General features: G+C 42.3%; 1 protein-coding gene across 5 annotated transcripts in view; it reads right to left on the bottom strand.

The window, feature by feature from the left end:
* The window catches only part of abi1a (abl-interactor 1a), a 101,835-nt gene that overhangs the window by 6,867 nt on the left and 71,790 nt on the right, over positions 1-23,178 (bottom strand). The window contains exons 6-10 of one of the 5 annotated variants that reach the window (XM_078233953.1): positions 18,703-18,803; positions 17,831-17,905; positions 13,599-13,775; positions 3,708-3,794; positions 1,965-2,150 (exon numbers count right to left, since the gene is read on the bottom strand). In XM_078233953.1, the coding sequence (XP_078090079.1) occupies positions 1,965-2,150; positions 3,708-3,794; positions 13,599-13,775; positions 17,831-17,905; positions 18,703-18,803 (626 nt within the window). The remainder of the gene's footprint in view (positions 1-1,964; positions 2,151-3,707; positions 3,795-13,598; positions 13,776-17,830; positions 17,906-18,702; positions 18,804-23,178) is intronic. The other 4 variants (XM_078233962.1, XM_078233970.1, XM_078233988.1 and 1 more) reach the window with 4 other exon arrangements.

The raw sequence follows: 23,178 nt of genomic DNA, 5'->3' as shown, positions 1-23,178 counted from the left end.
GATAGAAGACAGAGGGTAGCAGTGGAAGGGTGCATTTCTGAATGGAGGGCTGTACAGTAGATGGCAGAACCCTTAAGAGTATTGATAGACAGAGGGATCTGGCTGTACAGGTACACGTTAGCGTGGATTGGGGATTGGCTATCCGACAGGAAGCAGAGAGTCGGAATAAATGGGTGCTTTTCTGGTTGGCGGATGGTAACGAGTGGCGTGCCGCAGGGATCGGTACTGGGGCCTCAACTATTTACCATTTATATAGACGATCTGGAGGAGAGGACTGAGTGTAGGGTAACAAAGTTTGCAGACTACACAAAGATAAGTGGAAAAGTGAATCGTGTAGAAGGTCTGCAGAGAGATTTGGACAGGCTGAGTGAGTGGGCGAGGATCTGGCAGATGGAGTATAACGTTAACAAATGCGAGGTTATTCACTTTGGAAGAAATAATAGCAAATTGGATTATCTAAATGGAAAGAAATTACAACATGCTGCTGTGCAGAGGGACCTGGGGGTCCTTGTGCATGAGACGCAAAAACCCAGTCTGCAGGTGCAACAGGTGATCAAGAAGGCAAATGGGATGTTGGCGTATATCGTGAGGGGGATAGAATATAAAAGCAGAGATGTCTTGCTGCATCTGTACAGGGCATTGGTGAGGCCACAGCTGGAATACTGTGTGCAGTATTGGTCCCCTTATTTGCGGAAGGATATATTGGCCTTGGAGGGAGTGCAGAGAAGGTTCACCAGGTTGATACCAGAGATGAGGGGTGTTGATTATGAGGAGAGACTGAGCAGATTGGGTTTGTACTCGTTGGAATTTAGAAGGCTGAGGGGGGAATCTTATAGAGACCTATAAGATAATGAAGGGGCTGGATAGGGTAGAGGTGGAGAGATTCTTTCCACTTAGAAAGGAAGCTAGAAATAGAGGGCACAGCCTCAAAATAAAGGGGGGTCGGTTTAGGACAGAGTTGAGGAGGAACTTCTTCTCTCAGAGGGTGGTGAATCTCTGGAATTCTCTGCCCACTGAAGTGGTGGAGGCTACCTCGTTGAATATGTTTAAATCACGGATAGATGGATTCCTGATCGGTAAGGGAATTAGGGGTTATAGGGATCAGGCGGGTAAGTGGAACTGATCCACTTCAAATCAGCCATGATCTTATTGAATGGCGGGGCAGGCTCGAGGGGCTAGATGGCCTACTCCTGCTCCTATTTCTTATGTTCTTACACAGGTCACTGAAAGTGGCAATGCAGGTGAAGAAAGTAGTCAAGGCGGCATAGGGCATGCTTGCCTGCATTGGCCGAGGCATGAGTTTAAAAATTGGCAAGTCATGTTGCAGCTTTATAGAACCTTGGTTAGGCCGCACTTGGAATGCAGCATTCAATTCTGGTTGCCGCACTATCAGAAGGAGGTGGATGCTTTGGAGAGGGTACAGAAAAGATTTACCAGGAAGTTGCCTAGCATTAGCTATGACGAGAGGTTGGAGAAACTTGATTTGTTCTTACTAGAATGACGGAGGTTGAAGGGTGACCTGATAGAAGTCGACAAGATTACGAGGGGCATGGACAGAGTGGATAGTCAGAAGCTTTTTCCCCAGGGTGGAAGAGTCAATTACTAGAGGGCATAAGGGTAAGGTGCGACGGGCAAGATTTAAAGGAGATGTATGAGGCAAGTTTATTTTTTTACACAGAGGGTTGTGGGTGCCTGGAACTCGCTGCTGGGGAAGGTAGTGGAAGCAGATATGATAGTGACTTTTAAGGGGCGTCCGGACAAATATATGAATAGGATGAGAAGAGAGGGATATGGTCCCTAGAAGGGTAGGGCGTTCTAGTTCAGGTAGGCAACATGGTCGGTGCAGGCTTGGAGGGCCGAAGGGTCTGTTCCTGTGCTGTAATTTTCTTTGTTCACGCAAGAAATAATACTTTTCACTGTATACTAATACATGTGACAATAATCAAAATAAATGAACTGCTTACCTTTTTCGAGATAAATCTTTGGTGCCCAGTGAGGGTCTGAATCAGCATATGGGTCATTGTATTGCACGACTGCTGCTTCTTCATCTTCGTAGTCCACAGGAGGTGGGGGAGGTGGAGGTGGGGATTCATCAAACATTGGTAAATCATCTGGAGGTGGAGGTGGTGGAGGGGTTGGACTATCAGCAACTGGAACAATTTGCAGTTTATTAGTATAATTAAATATCATTTAGTAAAGACAACAAATACATTTTACACAAATATTCAACACAATTAATTTCACATGCATTTCATATTGCAGGCTTTTAAAAGAAACCATGCAGATAGGCAGAGTATGTAGAGAGGTTTCAGACCATGCTAAGCCATGTTAGTCATAATTTCTATATATATATGAAATGAAAAATCTGCACATCAATCCTTGTATGTTCAACTGCCTCAGTTAAATACTAAGTTTCCCCAATTGGAAGGTAATAATTTGATGCATATTATTTTAGCATGCAGTAAAAAAAATTTAAAATGTTGAAAATTGCTTAAATTTCAAGTTAACTTGCAGGAACCAAAATAAAACTGCATACAATAAAATTTTCATCCATTTTCAAAGTGGTGATTATAACAATTGATTCCGAACACATTTTTGTATTAATCTATATCAGTAAGAGCTCAAATTAGATCAAAGCAAGAAAAACGGAAATGAAGGTACGTTGACTTAAAAATCCACCATATTTTGTATTCACTAAGGAAATGCATCTCTAAATCTGTACACAACATTTACAATTGAGTACAGAAGTCCCAAAACGACCTAGAGAAATCGTCATTTTTGAAAGAAAACAGAATTTTGCGAGAAGCATTGGAAATGGAAATTTTTGGATATATTTGTACCATGTCAGAGTAGGCATCTTCATAAAAATTTCATCCAAATGTTGCAGTGTTCAAAAGTCTTTCCCAACATGCTCATGTAGAATTCCACGTTAACCATGAGTAAATGAATGGCTTACCATTTCAATGAAGTTCAAGAATCACTATGTACAATCAACACTATCCAGCAGGTGGCAACTTTGTATTCCTAGATTTTAATACTTTTGTGATTGGCACACGACACAACTTTATACAGACAAAAACTTTAAAAAGAAAAGTCTTTGCACAAATGTAGAAACTATACAGCCAGATGAACAGTAGGGTTAAATTAATGTGTCCTAAAACATGCACAAAATGACAAATACAACAGTTTCCAGATATTAGACGTGCAATATGCAGAACAGTCCACTAAACGCCAGACTCCAGTTAAGTAAATTAGCTTTTGACAGCAAAAAATCAAATTACAATTTTATCCTGAATTTCAACCACTGAAGGTAGTTTTCTTGTCAAATATTACAACAATTGGGGCTTTACTGTAAGTACATGTAAATAGATATTGATCTGAATATTATGCATAGAAGTCCATCCAGCTTCAATTACTTCGAAAAAAAGCCAATTAAAATTACAGGATTAAAAAAGGAAATAATTGTTTGTTTCAAGATACCCAGTGAACCAAAATACACCCAACTTTAAAACTAGTACACAAATGTGAATAAGAACCAAATATTGCACGTCAAGTGATCAAAGTAACATTTAGCAACACAGACAAGCACACAGCCAGTGACAGCAGTAGAGAAATCGCCTAAACAAATGTGAAAATGTCAATCATGCAAACTTCTTTCCTCAAGTGGGTAAAGAAAAGGATGCATCTACTCAGCCATAGGAACTTACTGTTTTCTTGCACCCTGGCCACGAAGCCTGTGAGAGGTATCTGTGGAGTCAGCTGAGGCATAGGGGGAGGGGGTGGAGCTAGGGATGCTGGCATAAACACAGACACATTGGAACAACACAGTGAGGGGTAAAAGGAAAAGGCAAACACAAGCAGCTGTCAATCACATAGGTTGAGTCACAAGGAGAACATACAATTGCTTAATGAAGCAGTGCAACCTCATTCCTCCAAGTATAGGAATAAAGGTTTCAGAGAAACCTTTTAAAGGAACTACATACACTAGATAGGGTTTTAGTATCGCAGATCGTTACAAGTGCTATATTGGAAATATCATACAGCAACTTGGTTTCTTCACCCAAAAACAAGACCAGTACCAAACATTTACCTTAGAGTAGATAAGGTTCCACTGCAACAACATTTATGAATGCAAGTTAACCCACCACAAATTTTAGATGGAAGTACAAAGCATAAAAAAGGAAAAAGCTCCATTTCCCCAGGATATAAACAGATGTTGCAAGAAGTTAAAGGGTACAGATTTATAGCATTGTCAGAGGGAGCATTCTGCTGAAGCTATGACCATTAATCAAGATATATTAAAGAATACATTAATACAATGGCTCAACAAAGTATTTGACTCAACAAGAACAGATTTGGAAGACTTTTTGTGGTGGTGGTGGTTGGGGGGAGTGGGGGGGCTCCTTCTCCTGTTAGTCACTTCATTATCCCATTCATGATTGGATGCGGCAGGATTACAGAACTCTTATTTGATTTGTTTTGGAGTCATTTAGCTCTGTGACATGCGGCTTCCATAGTCTAGCATGCATGTAGTCCTGCAATATAGCATTACAAAGTTGGCCTCCGAGTTATACATGGTGCTGCTCCTGGCATTCTCTACTTCCATCCTCATTGAACCAGGGTTGGTCAGCCAGCTTGATAATCTATGCCAGGCAATGAGCTTACAGATTGTAGTCACCTGAAGGAGCTTAAGGCTCCCAAAGCTTCAGTAGAACAGTACAGCACAGAACAGGCCCTTCGGCCCACGATGTTGTGCCGAGCTTTATCTGAAACCAAGATCAAGCTATCCCACTCCCTATCATCCTGGTGTGCTCCATGTGCCTATCCAATAACCGCTTAAATGTTCCTAAAGTGTCGGACTCCACTATCACTGCAGGCAGTCCATTCCACACCCCAATCACTCTGCGTAAAGAACCTACCTCGGACATCCTTCCTATATCTCCCACCATGAACCCTATAGTTATGCCCCCTTGTAATAGCTCCATCCACCCGAGGAAATAGTCTTTGAACGTTCACACTATCTATCCCCTTCATCATTTTACAAACCTCTATTAAGTCTCCCCTCAACCTCCTCCGCTCCAGAGAGAACAGCCCTAGCTCCCTCAACCTTTCCTCATAAGACCTACCCTCCAAACCAGGCAGCATCCTGGTAAATCTCCTTTGCACTCTTTCCAGCGCATCCATATCCTTCTTATAGTGAGGTGACCAGAACTGCACACAATATTCCAAATGTGGTCTCCCCAAGGTCCTGTACAGTTGCAGCATAACCCCACGGCTCTTAAACTCCAACCCCCTGTTAATAAAAGCTAACACACTATAGGCACTCTTCACAGCTCTATCCACTTGACTGGCAACCTTTAGAGATCTGTGGATATGGACCCCAAGATCTCTCTGTTCCTCCACAGTCTTCAGAACCCTACATTTGACCCAGTAATCCACATTTAAATTTGTCCTACCAAAATGAATCACCTCACATTTATCAGGGTTAAACTCCATCTGCCATTTTTCAGCCCAGCTTTGCATCCTATCTATGTCTCTTTGCAGTCTACAACAGCCCTCCACCTCATCCACTATTCCACCAATCTTGGTGTCATCAGCAAATTTACTGATCCACCCTTCAGCCCCCTCCTCCAAGTCATTAATAAAAATCACAAATAGCAGAGGACCAAGCACTGATCCCTGTGGCACTCCGCTAGCAACCAGGAATAGTGTAGATTAGAGGGGCTTTAGATTGGTTCCACTGGTTGGCGCAACATCGAGGGCCGAAGGGCCTGTACTGCACTGTAATGTTCTATGTTCTATGCCTCCCGTTCGAAAATTTTCCATCCATCACCACCCTCTGTCTTCGATCAGACAGCCAGTTACCTATCCAATCGGCCAACTTTCCCTCTGTCCCACACCTCCTCACTTTCATCATAAGCTGACCATGGGGGACCTTATCAAACACCTTACTAAAATCCATGTATATGACATCAACTGCCCTACCTTCATCAACACACTTAGTTACCTCCTCAAAAAATTATATCAAATTTGTGAGGCACGACTTGCCCTTCACAAATCCGTGCTGACTATCCCGGATTAATCCGCATCTTTCTAAATGGTCGGAAATCCCATCCCCAAGGACCTTTTCCATCAACTTACCAACTACCGCAGTAAGACTAACCGGCCTATGATTACCAGGGTCATTTCTATTCCCTTTCTTAAACAGAGGAACAACATTCGCCACTCTCCAGTCCTCTGGCACCATCCCCGCAGACAATGAGGACCCAAAGATCAAAGCCAAAGGCTCTGCAATCTCATCCCTTGCCTCCCAAAGAATCCTAGGATATATTTCATCAGGCCCAGGGGACTTATCGACCTTCAGTTTATTCAAAACTGCTAGCACATCCTCCCTCCGAACATCTACTTCCTCCAGTCTATTAGCCTGTAACACCCGCTCTTCCTCAAAAACATGGCCCCTCTCCTTGGTGAACACTGAAGAAAAGTATTCATTCATTACCTCGCCTATCTCTACTGACTCCATACACAAGTTCCCACTACTGTCCTTGACCGGCCCAAACCTCACCCTGGTCATTCTTTTATTCCTCACATAAAAGAGTAAAAAGCCTTGGGGGTTTTCCTTGATCCGACCCGCCAAGGACTTCTCGTGTCCCCTCCTAGCTCTCCTAAGCCCCTTTTTCAGCTCATTCCTTGCTAACTTGTAACCCTCAATCGAGCCATCTGAACCTTGTTTCCTCATCCCTACACAAGCTTCCCTCTTCCTTTTTACAAGACATTCCACCTCTTTCGTGAACCATGGTTCTCTCACTCAGCCATTTCCTCCCTGCCTGACAGGGACATACCTATCAAGGACACACAGTATTTGTTCCTTGAAAAAGTTCCACTTTTCATTAGAGCCTTTCCCTGACAGTTTCTGTTCCCATCTTATGCCCCCTAATTCTTGCCTAGTCGCATCATAATTACCTCTCCCCCAATTATAAACCTTGCCCTGCCGTACGGCCCTATCCCACTCCATTGCAATAACAAAAGACACCAAATTGTGGTCACTATTTCCAAAGTGCTCTCCCACAACCAAATCTAACACTTGGCCCGGTTCATTTCCCAGTACCAAATCCAATGTGGCCCCACCTCTGGTCGGCCTATCCACATATTGTGTCTGGAAACCCTCCTGCACACTGCACAAAAACTGCCCCATCTGAACTATTCAACCTACAAAGGTTCCAATCAATATTTGGAAAGTTAAAGTCCCCCATGACAACTACCCTGTGACCCCCACACCTATCCATAATCTGCTTAGCAATTTCTTCCTCCACATCTCTATTACTATTTGGGGACCTATAGTAAACTCCTAACAACATGACCGCTCCTTTCCTATTTTTAACTTCAGCCCATGTTACCTCAGTATGCAGATCCCCCTCGAAGTGCCTTTCCGCAGCCGTTAAACTATCCTTGATTAACAATGCTACTCCTCCACCTCTTTTACCAGCTTCCCTACACTTACTGAAACATCTATACCCCGGAACTTCCAACAACCATTCCTGTCCTTGTTCTACCCATGTCTCCGTAATGGCCACAACATCGTAGTCCCAAGTACCAATCCACGCCCCAAGTTCATCTACCTTGTTCCGGATGCTCCTTGCATTGAAGTAGACACACTTCGACCCACCTTCCTGTCTACCAGTACCCACCCTTAACCTTGATACCTTCCCCAATACCTCACTACCCTCAACACTGACTTCCGGACCACAACTCCTTTTCCCACCCCCCTGACAAATTAGTTTAAACCCCCCTGAAGAGCCGTAGAAAATTACCCTCCCAGGATATTGGTGCCCCTCTAATTCAGGTGCAAATCGTCCTGTTTATACAGGTCCCACTTTCCCCAGAATGTGTTCCAATTATCCACGTAGCCGAAACCCTCCCTCCTACACCATCCCTGCAACCACATCTTTAACTGCACTCTCTTGCTTGTGGCTTTTGCTACCAAATAAACCTGTTGGACTTTAACCTTGTGTGGTTCCTTGAAAAACTTCTGAGGTGTGGGGCGGCAGGGTAGCACAGTGGTTAGCACTGCTGCTTCACAGCTCCAGGGACCTGGGTTCGATTCCTGGCTTGGGTCACTGTTTGTGTGGAGTCTGCACATTCTCCTCATGTCTGCGTGGGTTTCCTCCTGGTGCTCCAGATTCCTCTCACAGTCCAAAGATGTGCGGGTTAGGTTGATTGGCCATGCTAAAATTGCCCCTTAGTGTCCTGAGATGCATAGGTTAGAGGGATTAGCGGGTAATATATATGTGTAGGGATATGGGAGTAGAGCCTGGGTGGGATTGTGGTCGGTGCAGACTTGATGGGCCGAATGGCCTGTTTTTGCACTGTAGGGTTTCTATGATTTCTATGATATTGTGCTCAGATTGTAGTCAAATATAACTCGGCTATTGATGGTCCATTGCACTTCAGTTTTGTTCTGAATTTATCCTGTTTAGCGCAATGGTAATGTCACAGAGCATGGAGGATGTCCTCCGTGTGAACATGGGGCGATTGGACAGTCATTTCAATCAATAAGTTCATGGTTAGATGCATCTGAGACAGATTGGTGAGATAAAGCAAGTTTGTCCATCAACAGTTCTCACGACCTGCCAAAGGTCCTATCCAGCAGATGCATCCTTCAAAACTTAGTAGCACTGCTACTGGCTGAGCTTGCTGAGCTACTTGGTGACGGACATTGAAGTTCCATCCGGAATACATTACACGCCTTTGCTCCCCTCAGTGATTCTTCAGAGTGATGCTTAATATTGAGGAGCACGGATTTGTAAGTTGAGGGAGGTCAAGTAGGTGGTGATCAGCAAGAGGTTTCCTTACCCATGTTTGATCTGATACCATGAGACTTCATGGATGCTGGAGGAAACTCTGCACAAAGGAAACTTGGCTTAAAATTTGCCCTGCACAAAGCACCAAGACTATTGGTCTGGACTCTTCAGCAAACAGAGGACATTACAATTTAGGTACAAGGGATGGAGTAATTATATAGAAGAAAAATCCTTCACAACATTATTAAAATGGATCAACTACCACGTAGGGTCTGGCGAGGTGAACGGACTTTTGGGAAGTCAATGAGAAAGGCCATGGTCCATAGCATAGAATGCTAACCAGGCTCATGAGTAGGGAAAGCAAGAAGCATATTTAATAATCAAAGTTTTAAAAAGCCAAGGATTAGGAGGAAAAGTTCTGAAGGTTTGAATTAAAGAACTGTGCAATCAACAAAATGGGGAACAGGGCCATATAGAACGGTACAGTTGCCGCACAGCAAAAGGAGAAGGAATGTTTGTGCTTTTCTGAGACCTTCCCTGATGGAGGTATTAATCTAGTTTTCTTTTAAAACTATACTGGGGGGTGGTTTAGTTTTAATTAAGCCCAATTGTATAAGGCTGTCAGTATTAGTGAGGGGAAAATAAACGTTTGGCATTTGGACTACATTTAAAGGTTTAAAAAAAGTACTTCCTACCAAGGGTTAGATAAGTAAATATCCTGAATAAGGTCAAGCATCATAGCTCCATGAACTGCAAATTTTTGAGCACAGGATCTTCATTGCTCTGGTGTATACATTTTTAATCTGTGAAGAGATTTGGGAAAATGCAGCCAAAAATAATTCCTTTTTATTCAGTTGGTAAGTTTTAATGCTGATTAAAAATAAAAACATCAACACCACTCCTGGCATTTTGAGGTCACAAAGTTACAGGGATCACAAATCTAAAAAGGTACTTTTGCAACACTGCTGTTCATAAGCCTATTCTTAAATAGTGAAACCTGCAAATTGTAGACAATTTAGGAACTGATATCAGTTGTCTTTTTTGTAGGTGTGCTTGTTTTCATTGTTTATACTGCAAAATTACCTGACAATCTTGGAACAACCAGCTGAGATGATCAGCACCTAACCAACTATAACAATGTTAAAAATGCCCCCTCTTACACACCAGCTCAGTTCATTTTACTGTTTTCAAACTGCTCATTCGGCAGCATGTAAAGAACTGTTTCAATTACACTCCGGTGAAACTTCAGTTTTCTGGTTAAGCAGAGAGTTTGCAGAAAGACTTACTAATATTTGGGAATCGATCACAGGCCTGCCCATCACTTGACAAATCATAGACGAAGACCTGGGACAGCTATCCACCTTAACCCCATTAAGCCAAAGGTCCTCAAAATGAGATCCACCATCAGACACACAATATCAGGGTTAGGAGAAAGGAATTACCAGCAGATGCTGAAAGTGCATTGAAGCAGCACTGGGGCAGGAAACAGAACACTGCTCAAATACATTTTTCTTTATTGGAAGGCTTCTGAGATTTGTTAGCATAGTGCAGCAGGTTTTGTGCATGAATAAAGAATAGTCTATTTGACAAAAGCCAGTATCCATAACAGCATGAAGATGGTTCCATGATAATGCCATGCAAGTATTCAATCCCAAAGAGAACGGTTTCTCTGCCATTATGGATGTTGGATACCTTTCCCCATTCCACAAAGACTGTTTCTGTCACAAAAGCTGCAGCCACCTTGCAATGACCAGTACTTTGTGTCCCAAGTTATGTTAAGTTTGGTGAAGTGAAGGCTATCCATAGTTTTTAAACTTAAATGTGGTTTCAGAAATTCTCTTTTATCGTACAAGCTTAAAGGTTTCTCAGTAATTTATTTTGCAGATGCTTGTTTGTACAAGTTCCCCAGGAAATGCATGAACACTGTTGTTCCTGAGCTAATTTAGTAACCAAAAGCAAGTATTGAGCAACTGTATATTTCATGTTTAGAAAGATTAAAGACTTGTATGCCAAGTTAAACGGCAAATAAACACTGGAGTTAGAACAATGCGACTGCAGTGAGTTCTTGAGAACACGTATAGGAGACAGCATGAAAAGGGGCAACATGTAAAATTTGTAAAGAGGCACACGTCTCAACAGATGTTTTTGAGGACTAGCGTGGCTGGCATAAATTACACCGAGGAGGCAGACAAACGGCTCTTGCACATACCAAAAACATTACTCCATTTTGTGGAACTGAAACGTTACCTCACTATACTTGATTTCATTTTGAATAAGAACACTGCACCATAAATCACGGTAATGTATCTTTTTGGTTCCAGTGAACAGCCACAGAAATGCACAAAGATGCAAATTTGCTCTACCTCAGTAGCATCTTTTATTGACTAGTAATCTTTTCTTGTTGAAACCTTGGAAAGCAGCTCAGCTTTTCTTTTCATTACAGTAGATAATCTTTTTCCTACTCAGAATCTGTAATGTTTGTTTATTAATTCTTCACAGGACCGCAAAATAAGTGGGGACAACGACAAATAAATCAGGATTTATAGATGTGTTCAGTTAAATTCTACAAGCCACTCTGTTCATGCAAATTATTACATTTTGGTTAAATGAATGATGTGGCCAATGACTTCTAATTGCTTTGATTTAAAAATAGAAAGTACAGGGCTTCACCACTGAAGCCTATTTACGGTCAGAATTATGCAAAATGTTATTCTCGAGCCTAGCAAAAATTAGCAAAGCTCTCAAGGCCAGAAATCCTTGGATTTGATTTACCTTTCAATGATTAGTTAGCCGATGTTAACCATGGTAGCACCCGGGGATTTAACAGGGATGAACAACTTGGGTTCCTGCTCCTGATTGCTCGAGTATCCTAACACACACCATTGTACTTATGCTAAATGACCTGCACATGTGCCTGGCTAAACAATGCCTTGATTTTAAAATCATCTTTGTTTCAATCCCTACATGCTCTTATTCCTAGATGTGTTACATCCTGTAGTCCTACAACCTTCCCAGCTCTCCAACTCTGGCCTTAATCTGCATCCCCTAAATTAGGCATTGTTATTGGCAGCCAAATCTTCAGCTGCCAAGACCCCAAGCTCTGGAATTCCTCCTTTAAGAAGTTTGTTAAAAATCAGCCTTTGCCAAAGCTTTGGATCATTTGACCTAATGTCTCCCTTGTGTCTGTGTCAATTTTTGATAATGCTCCTGAGGCGGGTATTTTATGTTAAAAGGCACTATATAAATGCAAGTGTGGCTGTTTTAATAATCTGATCAGTGCTGAACCAGAAATTCCTACTTATTTGGACCAAAGTTTTATTGGTTTGTCTTCACACAAGTGCAAGTATGAGTTTGTGTAAAATTCAAGCCATTACAAATTTCCTCAACCTGAAAACTGGTCACTTTTATTTAAAAAGCAGATGGTGAACATTGCTGAAAGCAAATTAGATGGCTGCAATAAATAATTCAGTTTTTAAATAAATAATTTTTTTAAAACTTCACACAATTACAAATGGAGAAGCTGCTTTGGCAAACTTCTCAGTTATAGAAACCCTACAGTGCAGAAGGAGGCCATTTGGCCCATCGAGTCTGCACCGACCACAATCCCACCCAGGCCCTACCCCCACATATTTTACCCGCTAATCCCTCTAACCTACGCATCCCAGGATTCTAAGGGACAATTTTTAACCTGGCCAATCAACCTAACCCGCACATCTTTGGACTGTGGGAGGAAACCGGAGCACCCGGAGGAAACCCACGCAGACACGAGGAGAATGTGCAAACTCCACACAGACAGTGACCCGAGCCGGGAATCGAACCCGGGATCCTGGAGCTGTGAAGCAGCAGTGCTAACCACTGTGCTACCGTGCCGCCCTGATGGTTTTGTGAATTGCGCAATTTCATTCACGGAATTCAAATTTGGCACGTGTTTTTGAACCTAACAAACCAGTCTGCAGACTACAAGTTAGACCCCTCATAGCCAAGCCACCAATACAATCGGGTGATTTTTTCTTTTGCAGATACTGCAGTTATTTTGGGATGCATTATAAATGTGATGATTCAAAGAACACCTTTTGAAGTTGTTGCAGTTGCAAATCCATCTGTTATGCATAATGCTGGAAATGTAGTGATCCAGCCAAGCGAAGTATGCGCAAGCCTCAAATTTTTAGAAAACCTAACTGTCCGTTTCCCTGCTGGAATATTTTCCCTTACCACTCCGGTGAGTTCCGAGCATTCTGTCTCTCAGAACCGCCCATGAAAAAAAATGTATGCAGAAACATGGTTTGGAATTTATCTTGCAAAACAGTGAAACTTAGAATGATGTGCTCTGCATAGTGTACTGTTGACTAAGTCATCTAAAATATTTGACAAATCAGTTCACTCTGGGTGGGTGGGGTCTGAGAAACTGTTTTAAATATTAATATGCTGCAACTACTTCAAATATACTTTGTTCTAATAATCCATTTTCACCACAATGTATTCTCATGTATCATAAACAAATTTTCTCCTCCCTCAGAAAAGAAATTGCTGCTGCATAGTTAAAAATCTTAATCTCAGTGCTGAACAATCTGCTGAGGATTCCAATTATTTCAGGCATCTGAGGAAGATACATATGAGCAAAGTATAGGTCATACAGAAATGAACATGCAACCTGTGCTACAAAGTCAGAATTCCACCAAGAGTAGAATGATCCATGAGACAATAAAGACAACTAAAAATGCATTGAATGACACCTTAGTTAGCTCAATATACAATGAGCATTGTATATTTGGAAGCAGTATTAAGTAAAAGCCTTACTTGAATTTTGAGCATAGAGAGGGCCACCATTAATATGCGGCTGCACAGAAAACTGAGAAGTCACTGAAGGATTTCGCCTGAAGCCCCCCGAAGATGCCGTAGAGGTGGTAGAATTATGCCGAGAGATCTGTCTGGTCATGGTACTGTACTGGGAGCTAGGAGCCGAACCAGGGCCAGCTGAAAGCATTAAAGTCACAGCAGGGGAGGAAAAAAGAAATATGTATTATTCCATAATTTCTGAAAAGCAGATTTGATTGGTGAAGAAAACGTGAATCCTCAAACCAGCCAGAGCAGAAGAAATAAAGCGAGGGGATAAAATGAAGTTTCAGCTTAATCGCACTTGTGTAAAATCTGAAATTCCTACATGTTCCATTAAAATCAATTGACAATTTCCTCACTCAGAAAATGCTCCTTCTTCCATTCTGTCACGGCTCCTATTCCGCTTCGCATTTTTAGGAAAAATCATGAGACATCAAGCAATATATATACTTTAGCCATTCTTAAACCATACTTTTCACAAGGGTTCCAAATTTCCTATTGATTCTGGACAGTGTTACAGGCATGCAAAGATTCGGGGGGAAAAATTCTCACTACACCATCACCAATAGCAAACAAAGGTGATTGCAACAAGCCAGAAAGATTAGTAAAAGCTTTATACATTGTAAAAGTATAGACACTTAAAATTCAAATTCAATCAAACCTTCAATGTTAAATTAATCCTTTATAAGCATATATAAGCATTTAGAACAGGCCTCTAAGGACATCAATCCATGTTAGTGTCAGAGTATCATGGGCTTAGAATCCCTACATGGAACGGGGAGGCCATTCAGTCCATCAAGTCTGCACTAACTCTCCAACAGAGCATCTCGCTCCCCACCCTATCCCTGTATCCCTACACATTTACTCCAGTAAGCCCCCCAACCTACACATCTTGAGACATTAAGGGGCTATTGAGTATGGCCAATCAACTTATCCTGCACATCTTTAGACTGTGGGAGGAAACCTACACAGACATGGGCAGAACATGCAATCTCCACACAGTCACCCAAGGCTGGAATTGAACCCGGGTCCCTGGCATTGAGGCAGCAGTGCTAACCACTGTGCCACCCTGTAATAGGACATTCTTCAAGAACTGACTAAAATACAATCCAGATCCCACCACTCCCACAATTACTAATTAACCAAAAGGTTCTAAAACCTAAAAAAGAATGCTGACCGTTCACACAAATGGTTATTTTTCTTGACAAAAACTGCAACTTAAAAAAAATTAATGTTTTTCCACAAAAGGGTTGAGGCAGAGAGCATTCTTTTCACATTCTAGAGAGTCGTTGGCTAAATTATGCACATCAGAAAGGTTCAAAGTTCAATTCTGTGATGATAGTGCAACTGATATATACATATACGTTTTTGTTTAAAGGGAATGTTTAAAAGTTCGGCTTTATTCTACAGGTACACGGTATGTCTGGTAGGAATGCAGCTCAGATGCTGGGAGAGGAGATTTCCCCTGTGGTATTTAATTAGGTTGACTGACAGGGTCATGTGGTAATATGGTTAATGTGCAGAGCTGGGTCTATAGCAGACAGAAAAACTGACTGCTAAAGTCAGAGGCACAGTAAGAAGTCTCACAACACCAGGTTAAAGTCCAACAGGTTTATTTGGTAGCAAACGCCACCAGCTTTCGGAGCATGCTGCTCCTACGTCAGGTGGAGTGGGAGATCTGCTCACAAACAAGGCATACAGAGACACAAACGTAATTTACAGAATAATGATTGGAATGCAAGTCTTTACAGCTAATCAAGTCTTAAAGGTACAGACAATGTGAGCAGAGAGAGCATTAAGCACAGGTATTGTCTCCAGACAGGCATTGCTGCAACTGCCCCAGTACTCAACGCTGACAACTGCCAGTTTCCAGATGCAATTTTACAACTCATCTGCTTCATCCTGGACCACAATGTCTTCACCTTCAACAACCAGTTCTTCATCCAGACACACGGAACAGCCATGGGGACCAAATTCGCACCTCAATATGCCAACATCTTCATGCACAGGTTCGAACAAGATTTCTTCACCGCACAGGATCTTCAACCGATGCTGTACACTAGATACATCGATGACATTTTCTTCCTTTGGACTCATGGTGAACAATCACTGAAACAACTATATGATGACATCAACAAGTTCCATCCCACCAGACTCACCATGGACTACTCTCCAGAGTCGGTTGCATTCTTGGACACACGCATCTCCATTAAGGACAGTCACCTCAGCACCTCACTGTACCACAAGCCCACGGATAACCTCACGATGCTCCACTTCTCCTGCTTCCACGCTAAACACATTAAAGAAGCCATCCCCTACGGACAAGCCCTCCGTATACACAGCATCCACTCGGATGAGGAGGATCGCAACAGACACCTCCAGATGCTGAAAGATGCCCTCATAAGAACAGGATATGGCGCTAGACTCATCGATTGACAGTTCCGATGTGCCACAGCGAAAAACCGCACCGACCTCCTCAGAAGACAAACACGGGACACAGTGGACAGAGTACCCTTCGTTGTCCAGTACTTCCCCGGAGCAGAGAAGCTACGACATCTCCTCCGGAGCCTTCAACATGTTATTGATGAAGACGAACATCTCGCTAAGGCCATCCCCACACCCCCCACTTCTTGCCTTCAAACAACCGCACATCCACAAACAGACCATTGTCCGCAGCAAATTACCCGCCCTTCAGGAGAACAGTGACCACGACACCACACAACCCTGCCACAGCAACCTCTGCAAGACGTGCCGGATCATCGACACGGATGCCATCATCCCACGTGAGAACACCATCCACCAGGTACACGGTACATACTCTTGCAACTCGGCCAACATTGTCTACCTGATACGCTGCTGGAAAGGATGTCCCGAGGCATGGTACATTGGGGAAACCATTCAGACGCTACGACAATGGATGAATGAACACCGCTCGACAATCACCAGGCAAGACTGTTCTCTTCCTGTTGGGGAGCACTTCAGCGGTCATGGGCATTCAGCCTCTGATCTTCGGGTAAGCGTTCTCCAAGGCGGCCTTCACGACACACGACAATGCAGAGTCGCTGAGCAGATACTGATAGCCAAGTTCCACACACAGGAAGATGGCCTCAACCGGGATGTTGGGTTCATGTCACACTATCTGTAACCCCCACAACTTGCCTGGACTTGCAAATTCTCACTAGCTGTCCTGTCTGGAGACAATACACATCTCTCTAACAAGTCAGAGGCATGCATAGGCTGTACCCGAGAACCCTCTCTCTCTCCACAAAATCTCTCTAAAAGCTTCAAGACTGTTAACAATTTATGGCAAGTATGCCTGGGTTTGCTAACTATTTATAAGTGGTGTGTAGATCTATGCATAAATGGGGCTTATTTAGAACTGGAACAGTCATAAGCTAGAAAGTAAAGTTGCTTCCTTTCATTTTAAGTATTGTTCAACTGTTAGTGGCTAAGCTGCTTCATTTGTTATATTTAAATGTGTTACCAAATAAAATTTGTTTTATTATAAAAGATCTCTACTTTGTCAGCGGAGTCATTCCCAGAAAGAAATATCCTATCCTCATATTTATGCTAAAAAGGAAAAATTGTTGCTGTCTAGTCTGGCTCCCAAATGTATTAGGGTTCTGGTCCAGCACCCTAACAATTCCCAGTCTCTAGAGTGTTAGCTGATTGCAACCGAAAGGTCTGTTGGGAACCCAGTCTTGAGCTTCCCCACCCCCACAGTAAACGAGGTGATGAGGGCGAGAAAAAAACCCTCAAATTGGCATATGGGCATTAGATAAGGACAAGATTAAACTCAGGATTGATGTTTCCCATATTTAAGACACTCCCTTCAATCGCAAAATGAATTAATAATAGTCATTTAGGCAAGGCATAAAGATCATCTGTAAAACTCAAAGTTGTCACAAAACTGGACTGAAAGACAAAATATGGATCTGGCTTCAGTTGGTTGGTTAATATTTTATAGTTTTAAGAATTCCTGGACAGCTTGTCAACCCTGAGCCCACTTCAAAGACACTAACATGGATTAAAAGTACTTAAGAATACCATCAGCAATTCCTTATAACCCAAAATCATTCCATCCAGTTTAGTCATTGTAACCCATTGCGAATCAACACCATTTTCCACATCTATTACAAGTTAGCTGTGAAAGGACAAATGCGTGAGTAGTTCCAAGCAGCAGCCAGTCTCACCTATGAAACTGCCCGCTGGCAGTGGAGGTGGTGGTGGTGGCAGGGAAGGGGCTCCAGCAGGGACAGAATATGATGCTAACAAAAAAAGTCAAATTATGATTATAACACTTTACCCAATAGTTCTTTATAAAAATGTTAAATTTAAGAAATAAGGAAATCTGATGCCACTGGACAAAATTATAATATTGGCTGGGCTGAGACAACAAATGTATATGCCACATCATATGAACATCGGGGGTGGGTGGTGATAAGGTCCATTCGGTAATGAGAAATCAGTACAGACAGTAAATGGAGATTGGATTTGCAAGAGATAACCCATCTCTACCTTGAGCACAACAACTTATGAACACAAATAGGGACAGGTTGGAACAAGCGGCCCGTTGAGCCTGCACCATTATTCAATACCATCTTGGCCGATCTTCTGCCTCAACCCCTTTCCTAGCCAGTATCGAGATCCTTGATTCCTGGGAGAGGTCAAAAGTCCAGCCGTGAATATATTCCATGATGTAGCATCCATGACCCTTTGAGCTAGATAATGCCAAAGATTTGTAACCCTCAAATGAAGTACTTTCTCCTCACCCCAGCCTGAAATGATTGACCCCCTTTTCTGAGACTATGCCTCATTGGCATTTCAGTTCAATGACCTTCTGATGAAAGGACATGGACTTGAAACAATAACTGTTTGCCTTCACAGGTGCTATCCAACATGCTGAATATTTCCAGCATTTTCTGTTTTCATTCTATCTTGAAGTTTGTTATAACTACACTAGTCCTTAAAAGTGCAGGGAAATTAGTTCTCAAAATCAACTTCATAAACAGACTCATAAGCATCCTCCATTTATTCATCTGCAAAGCATTAGAAGTTTACCGACCTGGCAAAAGAGTGGGTGGTGAGGGAGTAGGCACAGCAATAGGAATGCCTATACTGCTGCTTCCACTATTTTCTCGGCTTCCACTTCCTCCGCTGCTCCCACTAAGGCAAAATAAAAAATAAAAACAAGCATATCAGCAATTTCTACCCAGCAGCTATCCCAAATGGAAAACTCCTTGCTAGGTTAAGGATATATATGAGCTTCTGTATCTTAGCCATCGATACACATGCAAGCCTCAGTCTCAGTTGGCTATTCAACCATAGAGGCATAACAGTCAAAGCGGATCCCTGTGCTAAATGCATTCATATATGCGTTTCCAGCTCACCATTTCAACTCTCCATAAGAGTGCAGAGGCCAACTGGCCCATCTTCCTGTCCCGGAGGTCAGCAAACTCAGCATACACGAGAGTCAACCAGGATGCTTCCTGACATGTACAACTATCAGCTTTTCTTGCCCATCCTCACAAAAACTCAGAACCAAGGATTTTGACTCAAGCAGAGACAGAAGTATATTAACTAGTTAACTACAAATAAATTCTTGAGGTTATAGTGCATGATATACCAACAATCAAACATTTACTGAAATTACTGCACCATTAAGTGCAGTGGCTTCCTGAAGGCTACAAGCGGAAAAGAAAGCTAAATTTAGAGTACAGCAGATTGCATTACCTTTTCTCTTCCACTCAACTCAATATGGCACAGCTGTCACCAATTGTGTCAAAATTTCAACAAGGTGCTGTCAGGGGAGAATTTTTACTGTATCCCATTTATGCATTACATTGAATAAAAGTGCCGTATATCTCTAATATTTTCAGAATCAATCTAATGAAATAACCAATGTTTCCTTATATTCATCCAAAGCTGCATTCTTCTTAAACAGGAGATGAAGTTCCAGCCAGGCACTGCAAATGGCAAATTGGCTGGTGCCATAGATTTAGTTTTGGAATGTTAAAACAAGTAAAAAAAGCAGCAATGTGAAAATCTGTCAATTGCACACAAACATTTACGTTCACATCCCACTGCAGCAGTACAGTATATTATTCAGACTGACATTTCAATAATAATCAACTGTGTGGGAGCATTGTGTTGTCAGGTGCCATTCTTTGGATGAGATTTTAAAAAGCTTCAACTTCTTATGCCAATGGATATTGAAGTTCCCTAGTGTAGGTGGATCTGGTGAGTGCAAGCGAGTGTTTCTTCTGTAATTAACAACTCCACTAAGTTGTTGATTGTTACTTGCAAATTAAGTGCATGTTCTGAAGTCATCTAATAGACTGAAGCGTTACTGTTTCTCTCTCCACATATGTTGCCAGACCAGAGTTTTTCCAGCTTTCTATTTAAGTATGCACAAAATGGCTGTTGTATCAATGACCATATGTTAAAGCAATTTAGTGTCTGCGAGGCACTTGGAATATGAGATGCAATGTATTAGGCAAACAATATTTAAAGCAACAAACGTCTAGAAGAACAATCTGAATCTATTGGGTAAACAAAACATGAGAATATGAAATCAATAAATTAATTGAAAACAATGTCTCATTTTACTCGGGTGTGTTCAGTAAAGACACCTTTATTTTCAGCTTCAGAGAAATCTTATACCCTTGGACATTACTATTTCCCATACCTATTATTCTTCTAATGATTAAATGAGACCAAAATTGTGGTGAGCTCAGGACTGTGGGTTCACATTTATTAAGAACCTGATGCAATGAACATCAGTTCTGTCTTGTCAATGCTCTGAAAGAAATGGAGGAATTGAGAAACAAAGTCACAAGTGGGATTATTTGAGCTAAAATTGCCCCTAACCACCATCAGTTCTTGTTCATGTCTAAACTAGGGATGTTTTGCAATTCAAACTGGGAAATATTTTTCAACTACTGTGGAATGCAGCTTTTTTTACATATTGCAAAATGCCAACCTAATAATAAAGCAAATGGCTTAGATTTGTGACATTAGAATGGCATGCAGCATCAAGACAGATTCATCCTTCTGCTGACTTTGTTGCAAATCTCTCCCCAAGTGGTAATTAGTAACATGTCCAGGACACAACTGCCAGCTGGACCGGATATAATTAGGTAGTGACCATTTGCATACAGATTTAAACTACTTACTCATCAAAAATGAGCATATTTTACTAAAATAGTCTAAAGGAATTTTGATGTTCAATTATTTGCTGCACCCAACTTATCATTGGGAGACCAGAATATTAAGCACTTCATTTGTTTACTATGAATAGAATCTGCTGCATGTCCACCATAACCTTGATTTTCCATTATGACTGTACCATAGAAGCTAGAGTGGAGACTGGCGGGGGGGATGTTAGCAACAATGGCTTGAGTTGTGGTTCAAATCATGCAAGAAAAACATCATAGTCAGAGCTTAGACTGAGTATGCAGCTAGTTGGGGAAACAGAAACATGGGCAGGGTGCAAAGGTTTCTGGCTTCAGTCTTACCAATGTGTAATCAGTGGAGGTTTAACTAAATTTTTGATTCAAGTTGGGGATGAACGTCAAGAAAAAAGCAGAGCTACAATCATGAAGCTGTAGATGGTGGAGCATAAATAAAGTTGTCTGTTAATATACCATGAAATTATATTCACTCTTTGGATGAAGGATAAAAGTGCTATGGAAATAATGGGATACATTAATTCCTTTGATTAGGAAAATCTCAGTGCAGAACACATGACAAAGATTTAACTTAAATCAACTAAGAGAAAAATGGGGGGTTAGAAGGTATTAATTGGAGGAAGCCAAGATACATTATCTGTTTTACATGGCTTTATCAGTCCAGTCAAAATGCACCACTGTACAAATTCTAACTTTTCTTTGGTTATGCAAGTGGAGAGTATTCCTCTGAACTATCATGCAGATGATAGACAAGCTTCGGGGAATCAAAAGGCAAGTTGCCCACAGCAAAGTGGCAGCAGTGTACACTAAGTCCCGAGATACACTATTGCCACTGTGCATTGATGGTCAGAGTAAATCTTTAAGGTGGTAGTGGATAGGGTAACAATATGACCTGGATGGTTTCAAGTTTCCGGAGTGGGTAATCCTATTTCTCACACTCTCTCTCCCCAATACACACACACACACACACCATCTCTCTCTCCCCAACACACACACACACCATCTCTCACACACACACAATCTCTCTCTCTCTGCCCAACACACACACACCACCTCAACTGACCGTCATCTATTAACGATGAGGCAATAGACAGGATTCCCCAGGTCGATATCAACAGTGCCATGGATGACCCACCGGTAGTAGCCGAAGTCACGAAAGCTGTAAGCCAGCTATCTAGTGGCAAAGCCCCAGGGGCAGACGCCATACCCGCAGAGATGTACAAAGCTGCTGGTCCTGTACTTATCAAGAAGCTCACCAAGTTGTTCCAGTCCTTTTGGAAGCAACAATCCATTCCTCAGGAACTTAAGGACACTTCCATCGTACACCTCTACAAGAGAGGAAGGGCAATCGGCAAGTATGTGACAACCATCGAGGAATCTCGCTGCTCTCCATTGCAGGGAAAAAAAGAGTCCGACTGGTCATTATCTGGAGCTGGGCCTGCTTCCGGAGTCACAGTGTGGCTTCCGCAAAGGTCGCAGGACTATTGACATGATTTTTGCCGCGCCCAACTTCAGGAGAAGTGTCAGGAGCAGAATCGCGAGCTCTACACAATCTTTGGTGACCTCGCGAAAGCCTTCGACACTGTCAGCCGACAAGGCCTGTGGAGGATCATGTCAAAGTTCAGCTGCCCCCCCAAATTCATTCAGATGGTACACCAGTTCCATGATGGCCAGAGTACTGAACAGCAGAGAATCCTCTGAGGCATTCCCAGTCACCAATGGCGTCAAACAGGGCTGTGTGCTCGCACCCACACTGTTCAGCATGATGCCTTCCAGGACAGTGTTGCTGGAATCAGCCTTAAATACAGAGTGGATGGGAAGCTCTTCAACCTGAGGAGACTTCAAGCTATTACCAAAGTGAAGGAGACTGTTCTGAGAGACTTACTCTTTGCCGATGACTGCACCCTGTATACTGGCTCAGAGCCAGAGATGCAAGTCGGTATGGACAAATTTTCCACAGCTTGTGACAACTTTGGACTCACCATCAACATTAAAAAGACCGAAGTCATGCACCAGCCTGCTCCTCATGCACCGTACACAGAACCCATAATCTCAAAGGGCAGAAACTACAGGCAGTGGACCAGTTCACTTATCTTGGCAGCACCCTCTCCCGAGCAGTGACTATTGATACAGAAGTTAATTGCAGAATAGCAAAGGCAAGTTCTGCTTTCGGTAAACTGAGTTCCACTGTATGGGAACGTCGAGGAATCAGCCCAGCAACAAAACTGAAGGTCTACAGCGCCATGGTACTCACTACCCTCCTGTATGCCTGTGAAACGTGGACTGTATTGAAGGCATGCAAGACAGCTCAATCATTTCCACATGACTTGTCTCTGCAGAATATTACACAT

This window comes from Mustelus asterias, chromosome 2 (assembly GCF_964213995.1).
Source record: "Mustelus asterias chromosome 2, sMusAst1.hap1.1, whole genome shotgun sequence".
Lineage (NCBI taxonomy): Eukaryota > Metazoa > Chordata > Chondrichthyes > Carcharhiniformes > Triakidae > Mustelus > Mustelus asterias.
The sequence above is the reverse complement of the archived record's forward strand: the minus strand, read 5'-3'. Positions and strand labels throughout refer to the sequence as shown.